This window comes from Choloepus didactylus, chromosome 6, assembly GCF_015220235.1.
Source record: "Choloepus didactylus isolate mChoDid1 chromosome 6, mChoDid1.pri, whole genome shotgun sequence".
NCBI classification, from domain to species: domain Eukaryota; kingdom Metazoa; phylum Chordata; class Mammalia; order Pilosa; family Megalonychidae; genus Choloepus; species Choloepus didactylus.
Genome location: NC_051312.1, coordinates 127,719,695 through 127,742,350, shown reverse-complemented (window position 1 = coordinate 127,742,350; position 22,656 = coordinate 127,719,695). Strand labels below are relative to the sequence as shown.

The 22,656-nt window shown below is 36.6% G+C and overlaps 1 protein-coding gene across 1 annotated transcript in view; it reads right to left on the bottom strand.

Moving 5' to 3' along the window:
• Positions 1-22,656, bottom strand: part of SIK2 (salt inducible kinase 2) — a 147,323-nt gene that overhangs the window by 36,110 nt on the left and 88,557 nt on the right. Inside the window, exon 4 of the mRNA XM_037841392.1 lies at positions 18,718-18,879. Coding sequence (XP_037697320.1) covers positions 18,718-18,879 — 162 coding nt within the window. The remainder of the gene's footprint in view (positions 1-18,717; positions 18,880-22,656) is intronic.

Here is a 22,656-nt window from a genome sequence, read left to right as displayed (position 1 = left end):
CTCAAGTCCTCATCAGAAGTATCTTTAGAGTCCATATTTCCACAAACAGTCTTTTCAAAGCAGTTTAGGCCTTTTCTATCAAGCTCTTCACAGTTTTTCCAGAATCTTCCCCTTATCCATTTAAAAAGCCACTCCAACTTGTTTGGTATTTGCAAACTCAGCAGCAAAAGCACCCCACTTCACTGGTACCAAAATCTGTTCTAGTTTGCTAATGCTGCTGGAATGCAAAACACCAGAGACGGATTGGCTTTTATAAAAGGGGATTTATTTGGTTACACAGTTATAGTCTCAAGGCCATAAAGTGTCCAAGGTAACACATCAGCAATCGGGTACCTTCACTGGAGGATGGCCAATGGTGTCCAGGAAACCTCTGTTAGCTGGGAAGGCATGTGGCTGGTGACTGCTCCAAAGATCTGGGTTCAAAATGGCTTTCTCCCAGGACGTTCCTCTCTAGGCTACAGTTCCTCAAAAATGTCACTCTTAGTTGCACTTGGGGTATTTGTCCTCTCTCAGCTTCCCCGGAGCAAGAGTCTGCTTTCAACGGCTGTCTTCAAATTGCAGTTCCTCTCTCAGCTTCTGGGCATTCTTCAGAGTGTCCCTCTTGGCCGTAGCTCCTCTTTAAAATGTCACTCTCAGCTGCACTGAGTTCCCTCTGTTTGTCAACTCATTTATATGGCTCCAGTGATTGAATTTAGACCCACCCTGAATGGGTGGGGCCACACCGCCATGGAAATTATCCAATCAGAATCATCACCCACAGTTGAGAGGGCCGCATCTCCATGGAAACACTCAAAGAATTCCAATCTAATCAGCACTAAAATGTCTGCTCCACAAGAATGCATCGAAGAATATGGCTTTTTCTGGGGATATAATACATTCAAACCGCCACAGTCACTGTCCATGTTGTACAATCCTATGGTTTAAAAATTTTTTTTCTTCTGGTAACACTAACAACCTAAAATTGCCCCCCTTTAAGCCTCATTCAACTATACAATTCAGTACTGTAATTACATTAACCGTCACCACCATTACCAAAACTTTTTCATTGCCCCAAACAGAAACTCTGTGCACAGTAAGCATTAACTCTCCATTTCCTAATCCCACCCCGGCCACTGGAAACCTGTATTCTAGTTTCTGACTCTATGAATTTATTTATTCAAATTATTTCAAATCAGTGAGATGATAAAATATTTGTTCTTTTGTGTCTGGCTTACTTCAGTCAACATGATGTCTTCAGGGTTCATCCATATTGTCACATGTATCAGATTTTCATTGCTTTTTATGGGGCTGAATCCATTGTGTGTATTTTTATGACATTTTGTTTACCCACTCATTGGTTGATGAACACTTAGGTTGTTTCCATCTCTTGGCAATTGTGAGTAACGATGCTATGAACATTGGTGTGCAAATACTGTTTGCATCTCTGCTTCCAATTCTTTTGAGTATATACCTGTAAGTGGGATTGCTGGTAATTCTATATTTAATTTTCTAAAGAATCATCAAACTGTTTTCCACAGTGGCTGCAGCACTTCACATTCACACCAACAATGTATGAGTATTCCTATCTCTCCACATTCTCTCCAACACTACTTCTTTCCTTTTTTTAAAAAATAGCAACCATTCTAGAGGGTGTGAAATGGTATCTCATTGTGGTTTTGATTTGCATTTCTGTAATGACAAATAATGCTGAGCATCTTTTCATCTGCTTTTTGCCATTTGTATACCTTCTTTGGAAAAGTATGTATTGAAGTCTTTTGATCATTTAAAACTTTTTTTCTTTTTGTTGTTGTTGAGTTGTAGGATTTCTTTATATATTCTGGATATTAAATCCTTATTAGATATGTGGTTTCCAAATATTTCCTCCAATTCTGTATGTTATCTTTTTATTTTCCTGATAAAGTTTTTTGGTGCACAAAAGCTTTGAATTTTGATGAGGTCCCATTTAACTATTTTTTCTTTCATTGCTCATGCTTTTGGTGTAAAGTGGTGTAAGAAACCACTGCTTAACACAAGGTCCTGAAGATGCTTCCCTATGCTTTCTTCTAGTTTTATAGTTTTGGTTCTTATATTTAGGTCTTTGGGCCACTGAGTGAATTTTTTTATGTGGTGTGAGGTCAGGGTCCACCTACCTTCTTCTGCATATGGCTACCCAGATCTCCCAGCAACATTTGTTGAAGAGACCGTTTTTTCCTGTCTAAGTGGGCTTGCCCCTGCCTTGTCAAAAATCAATTGGCCATAGGTGTGAAGGTTTTATTTCTGAGCTCTCAATTTGATTCCATTGGTCTATATGTCTGTCCTTGTGACCACTCTGTTTTGATTACTGTAGCTTTGTAATAAGATTTAAAATCAGGAAATGTGTGTGAGTCCTCTAGCTTTGTTCTTTTAAAGATGGTATTCTAGTTTGTTAATGCTGCAGAATGCAAAACACCAGAGATAGACTGGCTTTTATAAAAAGGGGGTTTATTTGGCTATACAGTTACAGTCTTAAGGCCACAAAGTGTCCAAGGTAATACATCAGTAATCAGGTACCTTCACTGGAGGATGGCAAATGGCGTCCGGAAAACCTCTGTTAGCTGGGAAGGCATGTGGCTGGCGTCTGCTCCAAAGTTCTGGTTTCAAAATGGCTTTCTCCCAGGACATTCCTCTCTAGCAAGCTTGCTCCTCTTCAAAACGTCACTCACAGCTGCACTGAGTTCCATCTCTGAGTCAGCACGTTTATATGGCTCCACTGATCAAGGCCCACCCTCAATGGGTGGGGCCATGCCTCCACAAAAATATCCCATCAGTTATCATCCATAGTTGGGTGGGGTGCATCTCCATGCAAACAACCCAATCCAAACATTCCAACTTAATCCCCACTATTATGTCTGCCCCACAAGACTGCATCAAAGAATATGGCTTTTTCTGGGGGACATAATACATTCAAACTGGCACAGATGGTTTTGGCTATTTGGGACCCCTTATATTTCCATATAAATTTGATTACTGGCTTTTCCATTTCTGCAAAGAAGACTACTGGGATTTTGACTGGGACTGCAGTAATCTGTAAATCACTTTTAGAAGAACAGACATCTTAACAATCCATGAATGCAGAATGTTTTAGTTTCCTAGGCTGCTAAAAGTGGATACCATAAAATGGGTTGGCTTTTTTTTAAATTTAATTTTATTGATATATATTCACAATCCATACAATCCCCCAAAGTGTACAATCAATTGTTCACAGTACCATCATACAGTTGTGTATTCATCACCACAATTTTTTAACATTTTCATTACACCAAAAAACAGAATAAAAATAAAAGTAAAAAAAAACACCCAAAACATTCCACCCCCCACATTCCCCTCTATTATTAATTTAATTTTTGTCCCCAATTTTCTACTCATCTGTCCATACTCTAGATAAAGGGAGTGTAAGCCACAAAGCTTTCACAATCACACAATCACACTATGTAAGGTATATTGTTACATGATCCTCTTCAAGAATCAAGGCTACTGGGTTGCAGTTCAACAGTTTCAAGTATTTCCTTCCAGCTATTCCAGTACACTAAAAACTAAAAAGGGATCTCTACATAACATATAAAAATAACATCCAGAATGACCTCTTGACTCCGTTTTAAATCTCTTAGCCACTGAAACTTTATTTTGTTTCCATTCTCTTCCCTCTTTTGGCCAAGAAGGCTTTCCCAATCCCACGATGCTGGGTCTAGCTTCATCCCCAGGAGTCTTGTCCCACATTTCCAGGGAGATTTACATCCCTGGGAGTCATGTCCCACGTATGGGGGAGGTCAATGAGTTTACCTGCAGAGTTGAGGGTTGGCTTTTAACAATGCGAATTTATTAGCTTACAATTTTTAGGTTGAGAAAAATGTCCAAAATCAAGGCATCATCAAGGCAATGCTTTCTTCCAGAAGACTGGCTGCTGGCAATCTTTGACTCCTCTGCTATATGGCGGGATCTCCTGGTCTCTCCCTTCTCCCTTCACTGCTTTCATCTTCTTGCTTCTCTGGCTTTCTCTGTGTTGGAATTTAATTCCCTTATACAGGACTCCAGTATGAGGATTAATACTCATCATGAATGAGGTGGGTCACACCTTAACTATAAGTAACCCCATCAAAATATCCTACTTACAATTGGTTCACACCCACAGGAATGGATTAACTTTAAGAACATGCTTTTCTGGGGTATTTACAACTTCAAACCACTACACAGAATAAATAATTGTCCTTCCATTTATTTAGGTCATCTCTGAATTCTTTTAGCAACGTTTTGTAGGTTTTCTGTATACTAGTCCTTTTCATCCTTGGTTAAATTTATTCCTAGATATTTGGCTTTTTTAGTTACTGTTGTAAATGGAATTTTTTTCTTCATTTCCTCTTCAGATTCAGTGTATAGAAACAATACTAATTTTTGTGTACTGATCTCATACCCTGCCACTTTGCTGAAATCATTTATTAGCTTTAGTAGCTTTGTTGTGGATTTTTCAGCATTTTCTGTATATAGAATCATATTATCTGCAAACAGGGAAAAGTTTTACTTCTTCCTTTCCAATCTGCCTTTTATTTCTTTTTCTTGCCTAACAGCTCTGGCATTCACTTCCAGCACAATGCTGAGTAACAGTGGTGACAGTGGGCATCCTTGTTTTGTCTGTGATCTTAAAAGGAAAGTTTTCAGTCTTTCACCACTAAGTTGGATGTTATCTATGGGCTTTTCATATCTGCCCTTTATCATGTTGAGGAAGTTTCCTTCTATTCCTAGTGTTCTAAGTGATCTTATCAAGAGGGCATGCTGGATTTTGTCAATGCCTTCTCTGCATCAATTGAGATGATCATTGTGCCAGTTAGAATATATTGTGTCCCCCCAAACACCATTATCTTTGATGTAATCTTGTGTGGGCAGACATTATCAGTGTTGATTAGATTGTAATTCTTTGAGTGTTTCTTTGGAATGTGCCCCACCCAGCTGTGGGTGATAACTCTGATTGGATGATTTCCATGGAGGTGTTGCTCTGCCCATTCGGGGTGGGTCTATGTTTATCTGTGGAGCCATATAAAGGAGCTGACATATCAGAAGGAACTCAGTGAGGCTGTGAGTGACATTTTGAAGAGGAGCCACAGCCAAGAGGGACTCTTTGAAGAATGCACAGGAGCTACAGATGAGAGACAGTTTGAGCACGGCTGTTGAAAGCAGATTCTTGCTCCTGAGAAGTTAAGAGAGGACAAATACCCCAAGTGCAACTAAGAGTGAAATTTTTGAGGAACTGCAGCCTAGAGAGGAACATCCTGGGAGAAAGCCATTTTGAAACCAGAACTCTGGAGCAGATGCCAGCCACGTGCCTTCCCAGATGACAGAGGTTTTCCGGACGCCATTGGCCATCCTCCAGTGAAGGTACCCAATTGTGGATGTGTTACCTTGGACACTTTATGGTCTTGAGACTGTAACTGTGTAACCAAATAAATCCCCTTTTATAAAAGCCAATCCATCTCTGGTGCTTTGCATTCTGCCAGCATTAGCAAACTAGAACAATCATGTAGTTTTCTTCTTTCATTGCGTTAATGGGGTGTATTACATTAATTGATTTTCTATGTTGAACCAACCTTGCATACCAGGGATAAATCCCACTTGATCATGGTGTGTAATTTTTTTAATATGCTGTTGGATTTGGTCTGCTAGTATTTTGTTGAGGATTTTTGATTCTATATTTTTAAGAGAGATTGGTCTGTACTTTTCTTGTGGTATTTTGTCTGGCTTTGGTATTTGGGTGATGTTGACCTCATAGAATGGGTTAGAAAATGTTCTCTCCTCTTTAATTTTTTGGAAGCATTTGAGCAGGACTAATAGTGATGCTTCTTGGACTGCCTGTGAAAATTCACCAGTGAAGCCATCTGGTCCTGGGCTTTTCTCTTTTGGAAAGTTTTTGATTACTGATTCAATCTCTTTACTTTTTGTTGGTCCATTGAGATCTTCTACTTCTCTTTAAGTCAGTGTAATTAGTGTGTTTTTAGGAGTTTGTTCCTTTCATCTAGGTTATATAATTTGTTGGCGTATAGCTGTTAACAGTATTCTCTTATAATCCTTTTTATTTCTGTGGGGTTGGTAGTAATCTACCACTCCCCCTTTCTTTTCCGGTTTTAGTTATTTACATCCTCTTTCTCTCCCTCTCTTTTTTTTTGGTCAGTTTAGCTAAAGTTTCATCAATTTTACTGATCTTTTCAAACACCAGATTTTGGTTTTGTTGATTCTCTATTTTTAAGAATCCTCTATTTCATTTATTTACATTCTAATCTTTGTATTTCCTTATTTCTGCTTGCTTTGGGTTTAGTTTCCTTTTCTTTTTCTAGATCCTCTGTGGTTAGGTCTTTGATTTGAGAGCTTTCTTGTCTTTTAATAGGTAAGTATTTAGATCTTAATTTCCTGCTCAGTACTGCCCTTGAAGTATCCCACAAGTTTTGATTTTCATTCATCCCAAGATATTTCCCAATTTCCCATGTAATTTCTTTTTTGACCTGTTGGGTTTTTTAGGAATATGCTGCTTACTTTCCACATATTTGTGAATTTTACAGTTCTCCCTGTTACTGATTTCTAGCTTCATTCCATTGTCATTAGAGAAGATATACCGTATGAGTTCAATATTTTTTTATTTATTGAGACTTGTTTTTTGACCTAACATAATGGTGTGTCCTGGAGAATGACTAGAAGAATGTGTATGCACTAGAGAAGAATGTGTATTCTATTGCTGCTGGATGACGGGTTCTACATATGCCTGTTAGGACTAGGTGGTTTACAGTATAATTCAAGCCTTCTATTTCCTTATTGATATTCTACACAGATGTTCTATCCGTTTTTTTTGCATTTGTTTTTTACCTTTTATGCAATTCTGTTGAGATATATTCGCATAACATACAATCCTTCAAAGTGTACAATCAGTTGTTCATATAGCTATGCACTGATCTATCCATTTTTAAAAGTGGTATATTGACATCTATTATTAATGTAGAATTGTCTAATTTTCCCTTCAAAGCTGTCAACGTTTGCTTCAAATATTTTGAGGCTCTGCCATTAGGTACACACAATATTTAAGTGTTATGTCTTCTTGTTGAATTGACCCCTTTAGAACTATGTAATCCATTTACCATTAAAGTAGCTGCTGATAGTGCAGGACTTTCTTGGGCCATGTTGATAATTGGTCTTTATAGGTCTTATAGCTTTTTTGTTCCTTGATTGTTCCATTAATGCCTTTTCTTCATATTAATTCTATTTTTTGTAGATTACCATTTTGAGTCACTTTGCATTTCCTTCTGTATATATTTTTCATATATTTGCTATATGGTTACCATGGGGTTTAAATTTGACATCCTAAATCTATAAAAATCTTGTTTCATTTGATACCAACTTAACTTCAATAGCATACATAACCACAGTTCCTAAACCCTGCCATCTCCCACCTTTTTGCTGTACTTGTTACAAATTATATGTTTACTCATTGTATGTCCCAAACCATATATTTATCAATACTATTATGCATTTGCATTTTAGAACATGTCATAAGTAAAAAGTGGAGTTACAATACAATCGTGCTGGCATTTATAATTACTCATATGTTTACCTTTACCAGATGTCTTTATTTCTTTATGCTATTTTGATATACTGTCTAATGTCCTTTCCCTTTAGTTTGAAGAACTCCCTTTAGCATTGCTTTTAGGATAGGTCTAGAGGTGACGAACTCCTTCAACTTTTGTTTATCTGGGAATGTCTTAATCTCTCCCTCATTTCTGAAAGACACCACTCCCAGATATAAATTTTTTGTTTGGTGTTCTAGTTTGCTAATGCTGCCAGAATGCAAAACATCAGAGATGGATTGGCTTTTATAAAAGGGGGTTTGTTTGGTTACACAGTTACAATCATAAGGCCATAAAGTGTCCAAGGTAACACATCAACAATTGGGTACCTTCACTGGAGAGTGGCCAATGGTGTACGGAAAATCTGTTAGCTGGGAAGGCACATGGCGGCTGTCTGCTCCGAAGTTCTGGTTTCAAAATGGCTTTCTCCCAGGATGTTCCTCTCTAGGCTGCAGTTCCTCAAAAATGTCACTCTTAGTTACTCTTGGGGCATTTATCCTCTCTTAGCTTCTCCGGAGCAAAAGTCTGCTTTCAATGGCCATCTTCAAACCGTCTCTCATCTGCAGCTCCTGTGCATTCTTCAAAGTGTCCCTCTTGGCTGTAGCAAGTTTGCTCTTTCTGTCTGAGCCTATATAGTGCTCTAGTAATTTAATTCAGACCCACCCTGAATGGGTGGGGCAATACCTCCATGGAAATTATCCAGCCAAAGGTCTTGTCCACAGTTGATTGAATCACACCTCCATGGAAATACCCAAAGGATTCCAAAATCTAATCAACACTAATATGTCTGCCCACACAAGACTGCATCAAAGATAATGGCATTTTGGGGACATAATACATCAAACTGGCACAGTTGGCAATTGCTATCTTTCAGCACTTTAAATATTTCACCGCACGGTCTTCTTGCCTCTGTGGTTTTTGATGAGAAATCGGTACTTAAACTTATTGGTACTTAAGGGCTCCCTTGTACATGACATGTTGCTTTTCTCTTGTAGCTTTCAATGCTCTCTCCTTGCAGGTGACATTTAACAGCTACAGTATTAAGTGTCTAGGTATGCTTTTCTTCAAGTTCATCCTGTTCAGGGTTTGTTGAGATTCTTGAATGTGCATATTCATGTCTTTCATTAAATTTGGGACGTTTCCTGCCATTATTTTTTTCAACATTCCTTCTGTCCCTTTCTTTCTTCTCCTTCTGAGACTCCCATAATGGTAAGCTTGATGGTGTCCCACAGGTCTCTTATGCTGTGTTCACCTTTTTTCATTCTTTTTTCTTTTTGCTTCTTAGCCTGAATCATTTCAAATTGTCTTGTCTTAAGTTGACTGATTCTTTCTTCTACCAGTTCCAATCTGCTGATGAAACCCTATAGGGAATTTTTCATTTCACTTATTGTGGCCTTCAACTCCAGTATTTCTGTTTGGCTCCTTTTTAAAATTTCTGTCTCTATTGAGATGCTCATATTAACCATTCATTGTTTACCTGATATCCTTCAGTGCTTTCTCTGTATTTTCCTTTACCTCCTTAAGCACATTGGACATCAGTTTTTTTTTAAAGTCCTTGTCCTTTATGTTTACAGTCTTTTCTCCTTCACTAATGATTTCTGAATTGTTATGTTGTTTCTTTTATGCACCATGATTTCCTGCTTCTTTGTTTGTCTTGTAATCTTTTGTTGCACACTGTCCAATTTAATATATAAATATGTTAACTATGGGATTCGGTCCCTGAGCTGTCTGTTCCTTAAGTTTGTATCCAGCTACTGATAAACTCCTTTGAGTGCATCAGGAGCAAACAAAAACAAACCAATGCAGAAAACACTGTTCACAGCCTTTGTAAATTGTCTCGTTAGCTTGTGCTCTCTTTCCAAATTTAGCCCTCCTGTCAAGAAAATCAGCCTGAGGTGAAAAGAAGTTCAGGCTCCTCTCCATCTTGTCACTCTATGGAATTCCTCTCTATGAAATAGACTCCTTCTCCCCAACTCCACGTGCTTTATTTTATTTCTTAAAGCTGGCAATCCTTTGCCCCAGGCAGCTTTGACTTAATTATTTCTCACACTGCTTTAGGTGTCTACAAGATGCTTCTGCTTATAGGGCAAGTTCTGGAGTACAAACCAGAGATGTATTTTCCGGGTCAGTCTTTCAGTCTGCCACCTGGTAAGAGATTGTATTGACACACAGGCACCCAGTATCTGCCTATGGGTTACTCTGCTCCCTCTGGAACAGGGCCAGGGCACCACACTGTGCCAGAAAGGGGGGTGGTGGTGGAGGCAGCAAGGGAGCCACAAACCTTTCCTGTAGTTTTCTTGATTTAGCAGTCACTCAGTTACCGTAACCCTTTAACTGTTTGCTGCAGTTTTGAGGAAGAAGGCTCTGCCAGTTTTTGCTAGTGGTTCAAAGATTCTGTAGGGGAATGGCACCCTGGAATGTCTTACGCCACCATCTTGGTCAACCGGAAGTCCCAAGTCTCCTCAAAAGTTTTGCTTGCTGTTTCTCTGTCTTAATACTATGCCAAGCAATGCTGGATTCACTTTGATGTTATTTTTTAAACTTTTTTTTTTAACCATTTTTCACTTACATCCTTTTTCAGTTCAGGATCCCATATTTTGTTTGTTGTTATCTCATGGTCAGATTAAGATCATGAATTTTGGGGAAGAACTTCACAGAAGTAATGTGCTCTTCTTAGCGCATCATATCAGAGGGTACTTGATGTTATGTTTATTACTGGTGAGGTTAACCTTCATCACTTAATCACCTCAATCACTTGATCAAGGCGGTTTGTGCCAGGTGTCTTCACTGTTACTATTTTTCTCTTTGTAATGAAGAAATATTTTAGAGAAGATATATTGACACTATATAAATATCCTGTTTCTCCTTAAATTTTTATCCACTAATTTGAGCATTCATTAGTGGGATCTTGATTGCAGCAATGATTACTGTGGTGTTCTAATAGTGAGTTTTCATTTCCCTCATTCCTTCTATACTTATTAACTAGAATTCTTCCCTAAGGAAGAATTTTCCCTTCTACTCATTTATTTAGTCAATAATTAATTTATTATATAATATATTATGTACTGATGAATATTAGTTTTATTCTTGGATTATAATTCAATACTATTATTTATGTTGATGCTGAAATTATTCCAGCTTTGGCCACTGGGAGCTATTTAAGGTTGGCTCCTGTGTTCTTTCAACATGTCCCAATCTTTTTTCTCTTTTTCCTTACTTTTCGTACCACAATATGTTCCAGGCTTATTTTGTATTTTCTCTGTCCAAGCCTTGACATCAACCACTCCTCCAAGGATCCCTGGCTCTTTTAGTGAAGAATGGTATCTAGAATTCAAGACTAAAAGCCCTAGGTGTGCTCACTGCTACTGGTACGTCATTGTTCCTAGGCTCTGTCAGCAGACAGAGCTAGGGAATATATGTATTAATACTAACCCATGAATACCCACACATCTATCTTTACTTCTGTATCCGTCTATATGTATATGCATTTTAAAAACAAAGCAAAACCATGAGTTCATACTGATACCTCTGACTCCATTTTAGGGTTTGTTCTAGCATTATCTAGCATTATCATCTTTTTATTCCTATGTTACTGACTTAGCAACTCTGACAAAATTTTGAAAGAAAGTTTCTTCTGCAGCAATTTGTCATTTGTGTGGGAGCAATTAAGTTTGAATTCTTTCTCATAACATACTTTTAATTTATCAGATCAATCATGATTTTCAACATTTCCTGAACCTAGTAGGAAAAATACAGATCTTCCTCGAAGAATCTCTTAGCTTCTCAATTTTAAGAAGGTTCAATATGAAATCATAAGTATTTTTACAAATAAAAAAATGACAACTAGTCCTTTAACACAGTCTATGAGTTATATTCATATGCAAAGAACATTTATTATCATGCCTACTTTAGGTGAGATGCTGCATTCTTGATATTCTGTATGTATTCTATTGTAATACTGATGCCAACTTAGTGAGGTATTACTGTCCTTAATTTACAAAGGGGAAAATTAAGGCTCAGAGTGGTTAACTGACATGCCCAAGTATCTACAGGTGCAAGTGGCTTAGCTAGTATCAAAATAGAGGACCTCTGAACTCAAACCAGGTGTTCTTTTTTACTATATCACAGATGTTCCAAGGATGCCAGCTAATCAAAGGGTTAACTTAAAATTGAAGGTAAGGCTGTCATAAACTAAGAAAAAATCCTCTACATTAAACATAGAAGATAGATTTCCTAATTTATCACTCTGATAGCAGAAATTGACAAGTGAGGGCTTTCTCTTCTTGATGATGTTATAAGCTATGTTAACAGCATCCTTAATAAGTGAATGGGAAGAATTAGGAGGTTTACAAAGCAAATGTCAGAAATATATATCTACATTCATTTTAGGACTCTGCATGCATTTTAAGAATGCATGATGTGTTAACTAGATACATTTCTTCTTTGCATGTCAAGAATATACCCCCATGCACCCATCCCTTTCAAAACACCAAGGCATGTACTCCGAAGTTTAATATGGGTTTTGGGCTTTCCTTATATATTCTTATTCTCTCTGGTTTCTACATGGCCTAAAATGCCTATAAAAAAATAGAGTTTGGGGTAGACTCTTTAACCAGAGAAAAGATCAATTATTGACTCTCATGGAAATCAACTTGGTCTCAAAAGTTGAGTGCTCTATCTAACTACCTCTTATCCAGCTACCCAGTTACAGACCATGGATATATTTGAACACAGAACTAGAACTGCTATTATTGTTTTCTGCCCTATATTTTGTAAGTTGACTGATTGACCTAAGTCTTCCTGCTAACACACCAATTATTATTGTCTTCACTAATTAAATTTGTGAATTATCAGTGCCCAGACATCATTAGCAAAGTGTTAATGTTTTAGGAATAACAGGTCCTTGCACAGAGTAAATATACTGATCCTGATGACTACTGTCTAATGGTAACTGAGCACATTACAGGATTCTGGTGTGAAATAGATCAGTCATTCTTAAACATGAACACATGTACAACAAATCACATTGCAACTTGCTAAAATTAAGTTTCTGACTGAGTAGATCTAGGGTGGGAACTGAGATTCTGGATTTCTAACAAGCTCAGAAGTGATGCTGATTGTTGCTAGTCCCTAGACGACTCTTTGAGTAGTACGGAAAGAGAGAATAAAAGTGTGTGAAAAAGATAAAGAAGATATTAAGCAGTTTGTCAGCATTTATTGTAGCAAAATGATCATAATTTCTAAATAGTTTTAGAATTTTTATTTAAATGAAAGACTAAATAGACAAGTTGTTACATTAACTAATTTTTAAAAAGGAAAACAGCAAACAAAACACTGAAAACTAGTCTTCAAACTAAGAAAAATTAAACTATTTCTAGGAATCAACACAACAAGAGTTATTTTAAATCTCCAGCAGTGTGCTATAATGTCTAATATATAATTTTAAAAACCCTCCCATAGAATAGCAGATGGCCTTAGGGTTAAATTTATCCTTGCTTCTAAAATAAGCAGTAGAATTTGGCTATCTATCCTTGATGAAGAGCTACACATTTTTTGTAATTATCATAATAGTACCGAAGAAGAAAATTATAAGGAAATGAAAGCTGACAAATGAAAGGTAGGAGAATGACAGAGACAAACCTGACCCATTGCACAAACTGAATACTGATCAATCAACACTGACGTCAATGCAAACTTTGTTGCTCACCAGCAAGAAAAGGCCAGCTGCATGGTTCACTTCCAAACATCAGTCACTCTCTCCCTACCTGACAGGAGGGCAAAAGAATAATAATCACACTTGCGATAAATGTATTCTTGCTGACCAGTTTGAGACATACATCTGTCTAATAATCTAAAAAAACCAAATTATTTTCCTTAGCCCAAAATGGAGGAAGGAGGTGGGGGGAAGTCAGATGAAGTGGGAAACACAAAACAAACCTTTGGGCTCTCTTCCGTATCTCAGGTTTAATATGCTGCTAGTGCTAGGCAGGTTTGAAGGGAAAAAAAGTCTCATGGTACTTGCTAATGTAAAGCTCTTTTTACATTTAAACATAATTCTGGTAGCAGGAGGATAACAAATATAAAACTTAATATTATGATTTTACTGATAAAACCTATCTCAGATTTCCCCATACTCTTCCAGTTCTAGGGCACAAAGCTTCACAAAACTAGAATTACATATACAGTAAATCTGTCTCAAGGTCTCCTAGAAGTAGGATGGTTGTTAGAGGCAATGATGAGAGATGATATAACGTATAAACTCAGAAAGGAAGCATTCCCTCTAGGTTAAAAACAACTGACTTGTGATCCATAGGTCAGATTTAGGCTAATTATATTTACAGTCCCTCTCAAAAAATTAATTTGCATCAAGTAGAGACACTTTAGAAAACAAACGATAAACCTTCTTTGCTCTTTTAAGATTTGTATCGAGGCTTTAAGGCCTTGGTTAAAAAAAATGCTGAAGGAGGTTACACAGCTTTCAAAATGTTAAGGATTTGTTTTCACATGTTATCAATAATACACTGAATACAAGTAATAGCTACCTTTTATTGAGTGCCTACATGGTACCAGGAGTTTTAATTAATTTATTTAACAAACACATAGCACTAAGTACTTTGCAAATATTATCTCATTAAACACTATGAGACATGAACTATCATTCCTCCTTTACAGATAAAGAAACTAAGGACAGAGAGGTTAAGCAATGTGTCCAAGGTCACATAGACAGTAAGTGGCAGAGCCGGTTGATTCTAGCCCATATAGCCTGGCTCTAGAGTCTATACTCTTACTATTATACTGACTCCTTGTGTAATATTATCACTAATCCCTAAATGTTCCAGAAAAACAGATTAATCTCCATTTAATAGATATGAAAACCAAAGTTCAGAGAGCTTAAATAATCAGCCCAAGGTCACACAGCTACCAAGTACTAATGCATAGCCAGAATTTGCACCAGTACTGTCTGATACCAAACTCAGCACTCTTTACATGAGGCCCTATTTGAATTGTAATACTTTCTGAAAATTTCCTCCAAGTAATTCATACAATTTTAACCTTATCTAAGTATTTATTATAAACATTTCAGAAGTAGCAAAGTTGAAAGATAAAACTTAATGTCCTTCATCAACATAATGTCTGAAAAGAAATATCCAAAATAGCTAGGAAGAAACAATGACGAATGAAAGCCAATATTGCTTTGCATTTACCCTCTTACTCTGAATGTTCTAACACTCAGATTTTACAAAGGTTGATGAGGTCTTATAACGGAGGCAGGCATTGGGCACAGGTGTGGGTAAGTCCCTAGTTCACTGGTGTTTAAGGTCTTTACCCATTGGGGGAACATAAATTAGAAGCTGATTCTAAAGCTATGTTTCTATATTTATCAAAATGAATCATGTCTGATACTTCTATTTCATTTTCTTTCTTAGAAACAGACAAATATTTTAATTTAAACTAGTTTTGGTTTATGCTTCTCTTCAATTTCAATACACTAGATGGCTAAAACAGCAAATTTATTCAGCCCATTCATCAATTTAAGGGATCTTCATATGTAGAAGAAACAGAGAAAGAAAGTATAATTTGAGGGAATAATTTTGCATTTTATTCTGGGTTTTGCAACTTCTTTCCATGGAGCCCCATCTTTCCCACATGTTTTAAATTTCTTTAAAATTCAAGAAGAATTCTCAAGATCAGAAGATAATGTCTTAAAGTTGGGCCATCTAAAAGTTATGAAAACCATGGATAAAAATACTCTGGAGAAATTCTTTAAAGGCAGTGGAACACATCTAAACTTTTTATGGTGTGTGAAACCCTTACCTGCCCCTGCTTACCTGTCCAGGCTCTTACTCATCACCCCTCACTGGCACTGATACTCCACTAGCTCAGACCTGTTGTTTCCCTAAACATTCTGTGTTTTCTCCTGCCTCTTTCTGCCTTTGCACATGTCGATCCATTTGCTTGCAACAGCCATCCCTACCTCACCCTCTCAACACATGCACGTGTGTGTGTACACACGCACACATTCTAACCCCACCACAAATGCCTTCTCAAATCAAGCCTTAGCTAATAATTTCCCAAAGCAATTATCTTTTTGTATTATATTTACTTAAAGGTCTGTTTCTTTAGTTGATTGTTAATTCCTTACCATGGAGAACCGAGTTGAGCTTTTCTGTTTGTTGCTGTTGTCATTGTTTTGATTATGTGTGACTCTCTAGGACCTAGCCCAGGAGCAGAGTAGATGCTAAATAAGCATTTACTAAAATGTGGGGTTGGGGGTGGTGAGGATGACAGAGAAAAAATGTGGTTAATAAAATATTTGAGTGCTTAGAAATACTTGCGTGTGATTCCTCTTATGAGGAATGCAATCAGGGTCACAATGTATAAATATAATAATGGAACCCAAAATGTAGCTCGTGAGTACCCTTGAAGGAATAATTGACAAATAATACTTGGAAGCTACACTGCAGTTAAAGAGACCTAGGTGTAAATTCCAGGTCTGCTATTTATTTTTTGGGTCACCTTAGCAAGTTACTTAATCTCTTTATATTTGTTTTCTCGTCTAAAAACTGGCGATAATTATACACTCCCAGGGTTGCTGTGAAGATTAAACAATTTAAGTACCTAGCAGAGTAACTGAAAATAGTGAAGGCGCAGTAAATATTAGTTGTCATACTAGCTTAACCAGGAGAGAGCAACTCTAGGTATCTGACATTTTCCCTCTATTCCAGATTATTAGAAGTTCCTGGAGTTTGGATATTCAAAAACAAAAATAAAAACACCAAAAACAAAACAAAAATCTAGATAGCACACGGTGATATTACAAATACTGAGTGGACCTACTTATATTTTAGGGTAGAATTATAGTATCATAATATAGCCAGGCAAAACTTGGTTATAATCTTAAAGCAATATTCTGTGTTTTTTGTTTTAAGTTTCCTTGGTGCTTCACTTTGAAATTTTCTTTTAAAATGTTAGTGACAGAGCACTTTTTAATTCCTAGAGCAGTATGATTCATACCTCTAACCTTTCCCTGCTTAAAAAGACTTCCAGAACTCCTCTGAGCTATTGTTGTTGTGAATTTCTGTTTGGGCAATAAAGGAATGTAAAGATGAAGCAGGGCTCTCCCCCTTCTTTCTACAGACCTAAGGACTTCAAAAAGGAGCAACTAGTCTGAACAGCACAATTTTTGGACAGCTGATGCTTTCAAGGAGAAGTAAAAAACAAACAAACAAACAAACAAAATCCAATGAAGTGTATTACAGAAGGTTGGCAAAAAGGAGAGAAATGAATGAGACCAAATAGAAGGGCCAAAGGAAAAGGAAGAACAACCAAAACAAAAACCAAATGGAGGAAGCACATAAGAAACTATGGAAACACTCTAAAACAGTGTATTGCACTTTCAAAACAAAAAAGACAAATCAATCCAAACCCCCCTTACACAGTGTATGGACACATGAATAGAAAAATGGGGACAAAATTAAATGAATAATGGGGGTGATGGTGGGATGAGATGTTTGGATGTTCTTTTATATTTAATTTTTATTCTTTTATTTTTTTGGAGTAATGAAAATGTTCAAACCTTGTGGTGATAAATGCACAACTATATGGTGATATTGTGAACAACTGATTGTACACTTTGGATGACTGTATGGTATGTGAATATATCTCTAAAAAATCAAAAAACAAAAAAAAAACAAAAAAAAAACAAAACTAACCAAAATAAATCTCCTTCCCTCCATCTACACCTTCAATTTCTACTGCTGCTGCTCTATTTAAGACCACATTTTCTTAATTGGACTACTGCATTAGATTCCTTATTAATCTTTCTGTCTCTAATCTTACCCATTTCCTACCTATCTTCACTCTGTTAGAGACATTATCTAACAAACAAATCTAATTCTAACCCAATCCCACTTCACCCCCATCTTCGCCCTACAATTTTCAATAAACTGGCATCCCTATTCCTTAAAGAATAGACTCTAAATCTTTTACATGGCATTCAACACCCTTCATATGCTGGTCTTTACTTACCTGCTCCTCCTTATCAATTCTCCATGCCTACAGATTTTACATTTAACCACTATAGATTAATGGTTCCCCACCATTTCAGTCTCAATCTCTCTCCCTCCCTCCCTCCCTCCCTCTCTCTCTGTCTCTCTCTCTCTCACCTGTGGTATTTATATATGATATAGTCTTTCTGACTGCCTGGACCATCCTACTTCTGTTTATCTTGCTAGCAAACTTCTAACTCATCTCTCAAGCATAAGCTCAAATAGTTCCTTCTCTGTGGAGCCTCCCTGGCTCTGCAAGCAGTCAATGTCCCTCACCCCACTTCCACTCCCATTGCAATTCATACATACCTTATTTATGGCAACTATCATATTGTATGTAATTATACTTATCTCCCCACTAAACTTTTAAAATCAGAGTAAATGACTTTCTGATTTGTATCCCCAGTACCTAGCATATGTGTACCTGACACAAATATTTATCGAATGAATGAGTTTTGATCATGTGAATAAAGAAACTCAAATATAAAAGTGTTTACAACTGTGAAAAGAGTGGGAGTAAGATAAGCAAAAATAATTTCTACCTTTAGTCTCCCTGTTATAAATCAAAACCCTATTATATCAGAGCAAGGCAAGGTGCTTTTGTGTTCCAAACATTTCTCCTTCTGTTTCCATCACCTCCATTGTATTTTCTGTACGTAACCTCCCTGTAGCCATCACCATATTAGGAGAAAAGGTTATAGCACTAGCAACCTACCCTGCTCCTCTTGCTGTGTCAGTCCCTCCAATCACTCTCACATACATGCAAACGTACCTTCTCCAGCAGAACCTAACAAAGGGCCCTAGACACAAATCAAACTGAGGAGACAAATTAGACCCAGTTACAGCCCTGTTATTGTGTATATTAATAATGAACTTATTTCCCTTACTTTTAACTACACATAATCTTAAGAAAATGAATGAAGTACACCTGGAGAAAGCCTGGTGTCATCAGGTACAGATGATCCTGAATCTGTGACTATAGGTTAGTTTCAGCACATGCTGAGTACACTGGCTCACTCTGATCATGTTAGAGCCAGCTATGTCCCAGTTACCTGCTATTTTGATATTCATGTTGTTATCCAGAAGAAGATTTTCAGCCTTGAGGTCACGATGCACAATCTTCCGACTATGACAATAATCAACAGCTGACAGGATTTGCCAGAATTTGCGCCTGGCCTCAGATTCATTTAACCGGCCATGATTAGCAAGATAGTCTATAAAGGAACAGAGAATTTAGAATTACTCAGCAAACTAAAATAAACCTACTATTAGTATTTGTAATTTTTTTAATGAACAAGGTTTAATGTTCAAATAACATGTCATTTTCCAGTTTCCTTCCTTGCCTTTTAGAGTAATAACTCCCATATTTCACTAGAGTCCAGGTAAATGGTGAGAGCACAATAGCAGGTGGCATAATAGTCACAGTACAACTCAAAATGGTTTTTATGCCTAAGCATTCCCTTTTTTTGTTAAAAAATTTATTGAATATTTTTCCTAGCCAACATTTAAAAAATAAAATCTATGTAAAACAAAGAACATGAATAAATTCTCTGACATCCCGTCAGACAAAGGACAGCTTTTTTAAAGACATTCTTTTCATGCAATTATTATATAAACCACCTGTAACATGAGATATGGCAGTGCCTGGAAGTAGCTTAAATAATTCAAACCCTGTTCTCCTGTTCAATTCTGATCTACCTAAAATTAGGCAGACCTGTTCTCTAAAGTGAACACTGCCATATACCCATGCAAGACAAAAATATTTTGAATATACATTAGCCATCTTTGTGCAGTGTCCTAATCTTTATTAAACCAGTTTATATGAAAATTAATTATGCATATACTCTTACATGGACTCAATAAAACAGTACATTAGAACACATTCAGGTTTCAGCTGAAGATCTGAAAGACCTCCGAAATTATCTTTTGAGGGGAGGTGGCCAACATAAATCTTGAAAGACTTTTCTATTTAAGATAATTTTCACAAGCAATGAGCTGTAGGGTGAATATTCACAGTCACCTTTATACATTTTCTGCTCTGGTCTATGTGGTTTACTGTAATTTTTTGTTGTTGTTGTCTTTTAAATTCCATGCCTTTGGACCACACCATTCTCAATATTTAATATAAAATTTACTAACATTTGTATAGCACTTTACAGTTTACAAAACATGTTCATATCACAGTATCTCATTTAATACTCCTAAATACTATGATAATTATTAATGTAATTCCTATTTTATAGATGAAGAAGTTGAGCTCATATAATTGGTAAGTGAATGACTGATCTGGGACCAAAATCTCTGACTGCATTTTTCACTCTATGAAGCTTCTTTTCTAGTATCCTGCTGCGGAGATCCTAACCATTGTTCTAAAACCCTGTTTAAATGCTACCTTCCCCCACAAACAGTCCCTGATCACTTCAGGTAGAAATTTCTCTTTTCTCTGAACTTCTTATCACTTATCACACAGTCTCACACTGTAATTACCTGCACATATATAAATTAAAAATCTCCCAACGCACACACATACACAGATCTACCCCTAAACCACTGTGTTTTAGAAAATAAAAGATACCTTCATTTAAGCTTCCCAAGGACAGGGACAACATCATTCTCTTCTGTACTTGCCTCAATGCACAAAATGTCACAGAAACAGTACTTAAATATTTAGCTAAGGTCCTTCCATGAGTGGTATCATGAACCTCTTCATCAACATTATAAAAATGTGCCGAAGTAGTGCCATATTCTACACGGATAGGCTTTAAATGTAAGTGAACATTTTGTATATTCTTCTACATCTGCTATTATCACAAAGTGAGATAATCAGCTTGTCACATCTTCCCTCTGCCTTCACAGAGCTCATATAACAGCCATTCATCATTCTGAAGGGGAAAAGAGGATTCACTTAGGGACAAATCTATAGCGTTTTTAGTCAATATGTCCAAACTGTCATCAGAGTGACTATGTTTAAGAACTGGCAAGTGGACAAAGGGCCTTCTACTCATAAGAGTAAACCAGAATCTCACTTCTATACAGAATGAGCTGAGAAGTCCAAAATAGAAGGTTGGAACCTTGAGCAAACAAAACCTACCGAGTGGAATGCAACATGTTTTCTCCAGGGAAATATCTTTTGGATAGTTAATAATATCCTTCTTAAGATTTCACAACTACTGCTACTTAAATGGCCATCACTAAAACAAGACAATTTTTTCAAGGACAAATGATTGACTTCTTTGGATGGACAAAATTTCTTTCTGTTGAAAATGCTGAGTCAATGTTGGTTAGTATAAAAAATTTTGGAGATTTTGACAAAACAGAAAAGCATCATACATCCAATGTAAACAAGTTAAAGTTAATATACATGGAAAAAGAACCCAAATCACTGTCTACAAAATGAGTCCTGTGGGCACAATGGAATCTACAATTATTGTTTTTTAGAAGTTATCAGTCCAACTTGGCACTACCAACAAAGAGGGAAAAAACTTTTGCAGCTTGGCATCAGTACTATCTGAAAAAACAGAAAATATTACCTACATTTATACAAAGGTGTGGTATATCTGAACCTAGCATCATCACATGTCAATAAATACATAACACACGGGAAGGAAAAAAGTGACAACATCTGAGTGTTAGAGATTAAGAGACCAACTATTTAAAGAGGTGGTATTTTCACTCTTTAAGAGAAAATCCGGCAATTATTCCAGCATTATCTATTACCTTCCCAATTCTTTAAGATTTTGGCAGTGCAGGTATCCTTGAAAACTGTAAAATTTGCTGAGAAATCAGTAACAGAAGTAACAGGGAAAGCCTGTGGCTGCAAACATAAAATCAGTTTAGGGATAAATCATCCCTAGCAGGGAGAACTGTCATCAAGCTCAAGTTAAGGCACAAGTTCCTCAAGTTAACATGCAAATAGCACACTCATGTGCCACGTTAAAAATGTGAATTAACATTATGGAACAAAGACTTAGGAGTGTGATAGCAATTCTCTATATTAACTGCCTATGTGCAGATTTTCAATGAACCAATAGTTGTCAAAAACTATTTTCTTTTTTCTTGTGTTTTATTTGTTCTGATTAAGTGAAATGCAATGTAATGTTTGTTGACTTTAACAATGAAACTTTTTAAGCTAATACTTTGTATGTGCTATTTTTAAATTTTGCTTTTCTGGTAACTGACATTTTATCATATTTTTATTGTGGAATATAACATATATACATAGAAGTGATAACTTTCCAAGTGCAATTCAACAAGCAGTTAGCAAATTTCAAAGAATGTTATGCGTTACAGTTCCGCAGCTTCAGTTATTTCCTTCTTGTGTAAAACATATATGCAAAAAGGTGATAACTTTCAAAGTATGATTTAACAAGTACTTATATAGGAAATTTCCAAGAATGTTATGGGTTACAGTACCATAGTTTCAGTTATTTCCTTACTGTGAAATATATTTATACAAAAAGATGATAACTTTCAAATTGTAATTTAACAAGTAGCTATAGAGCAAATTTCAAAGAATGCTATGGGTTACAGTTTCACCATTTCAGTTCTTTCTTTCGAGCTATTCTAATACCCTAGCAACTAAGAAAAAGAAAATTATACAGAGATTCAGTATTCATAATCCTTTGTTAAATTCCATCTTGTCTGTTTCTACCTCTTCCTCTAGTTTAATCACTTTCCCAATCTTCAGGGATGTCTACCGTGACCACCCTAACTCCTCATGTTGAAAAGGGATGTCGACATTATGGGAAGAGGGGACACATCTGGTTGATGTTCTTGAAGAGGCTGAGTTTGGGGACTTAGCTGGCATAGGAGCTTACTGGAGAATTTAAGTTTCTGAAGAATAAACTTAGTGACTAAAACTTTAGAGTCTCAGATAGGGATCCAAGTCTTCTTTAGGGTTTTTGGGGCTACTGTTGACTTGGGCTTATCATACTGTGGCCATTTGGGATATCTAGGTAAAGCTTACATAGGAGTAACCTCCAGGACAGTAT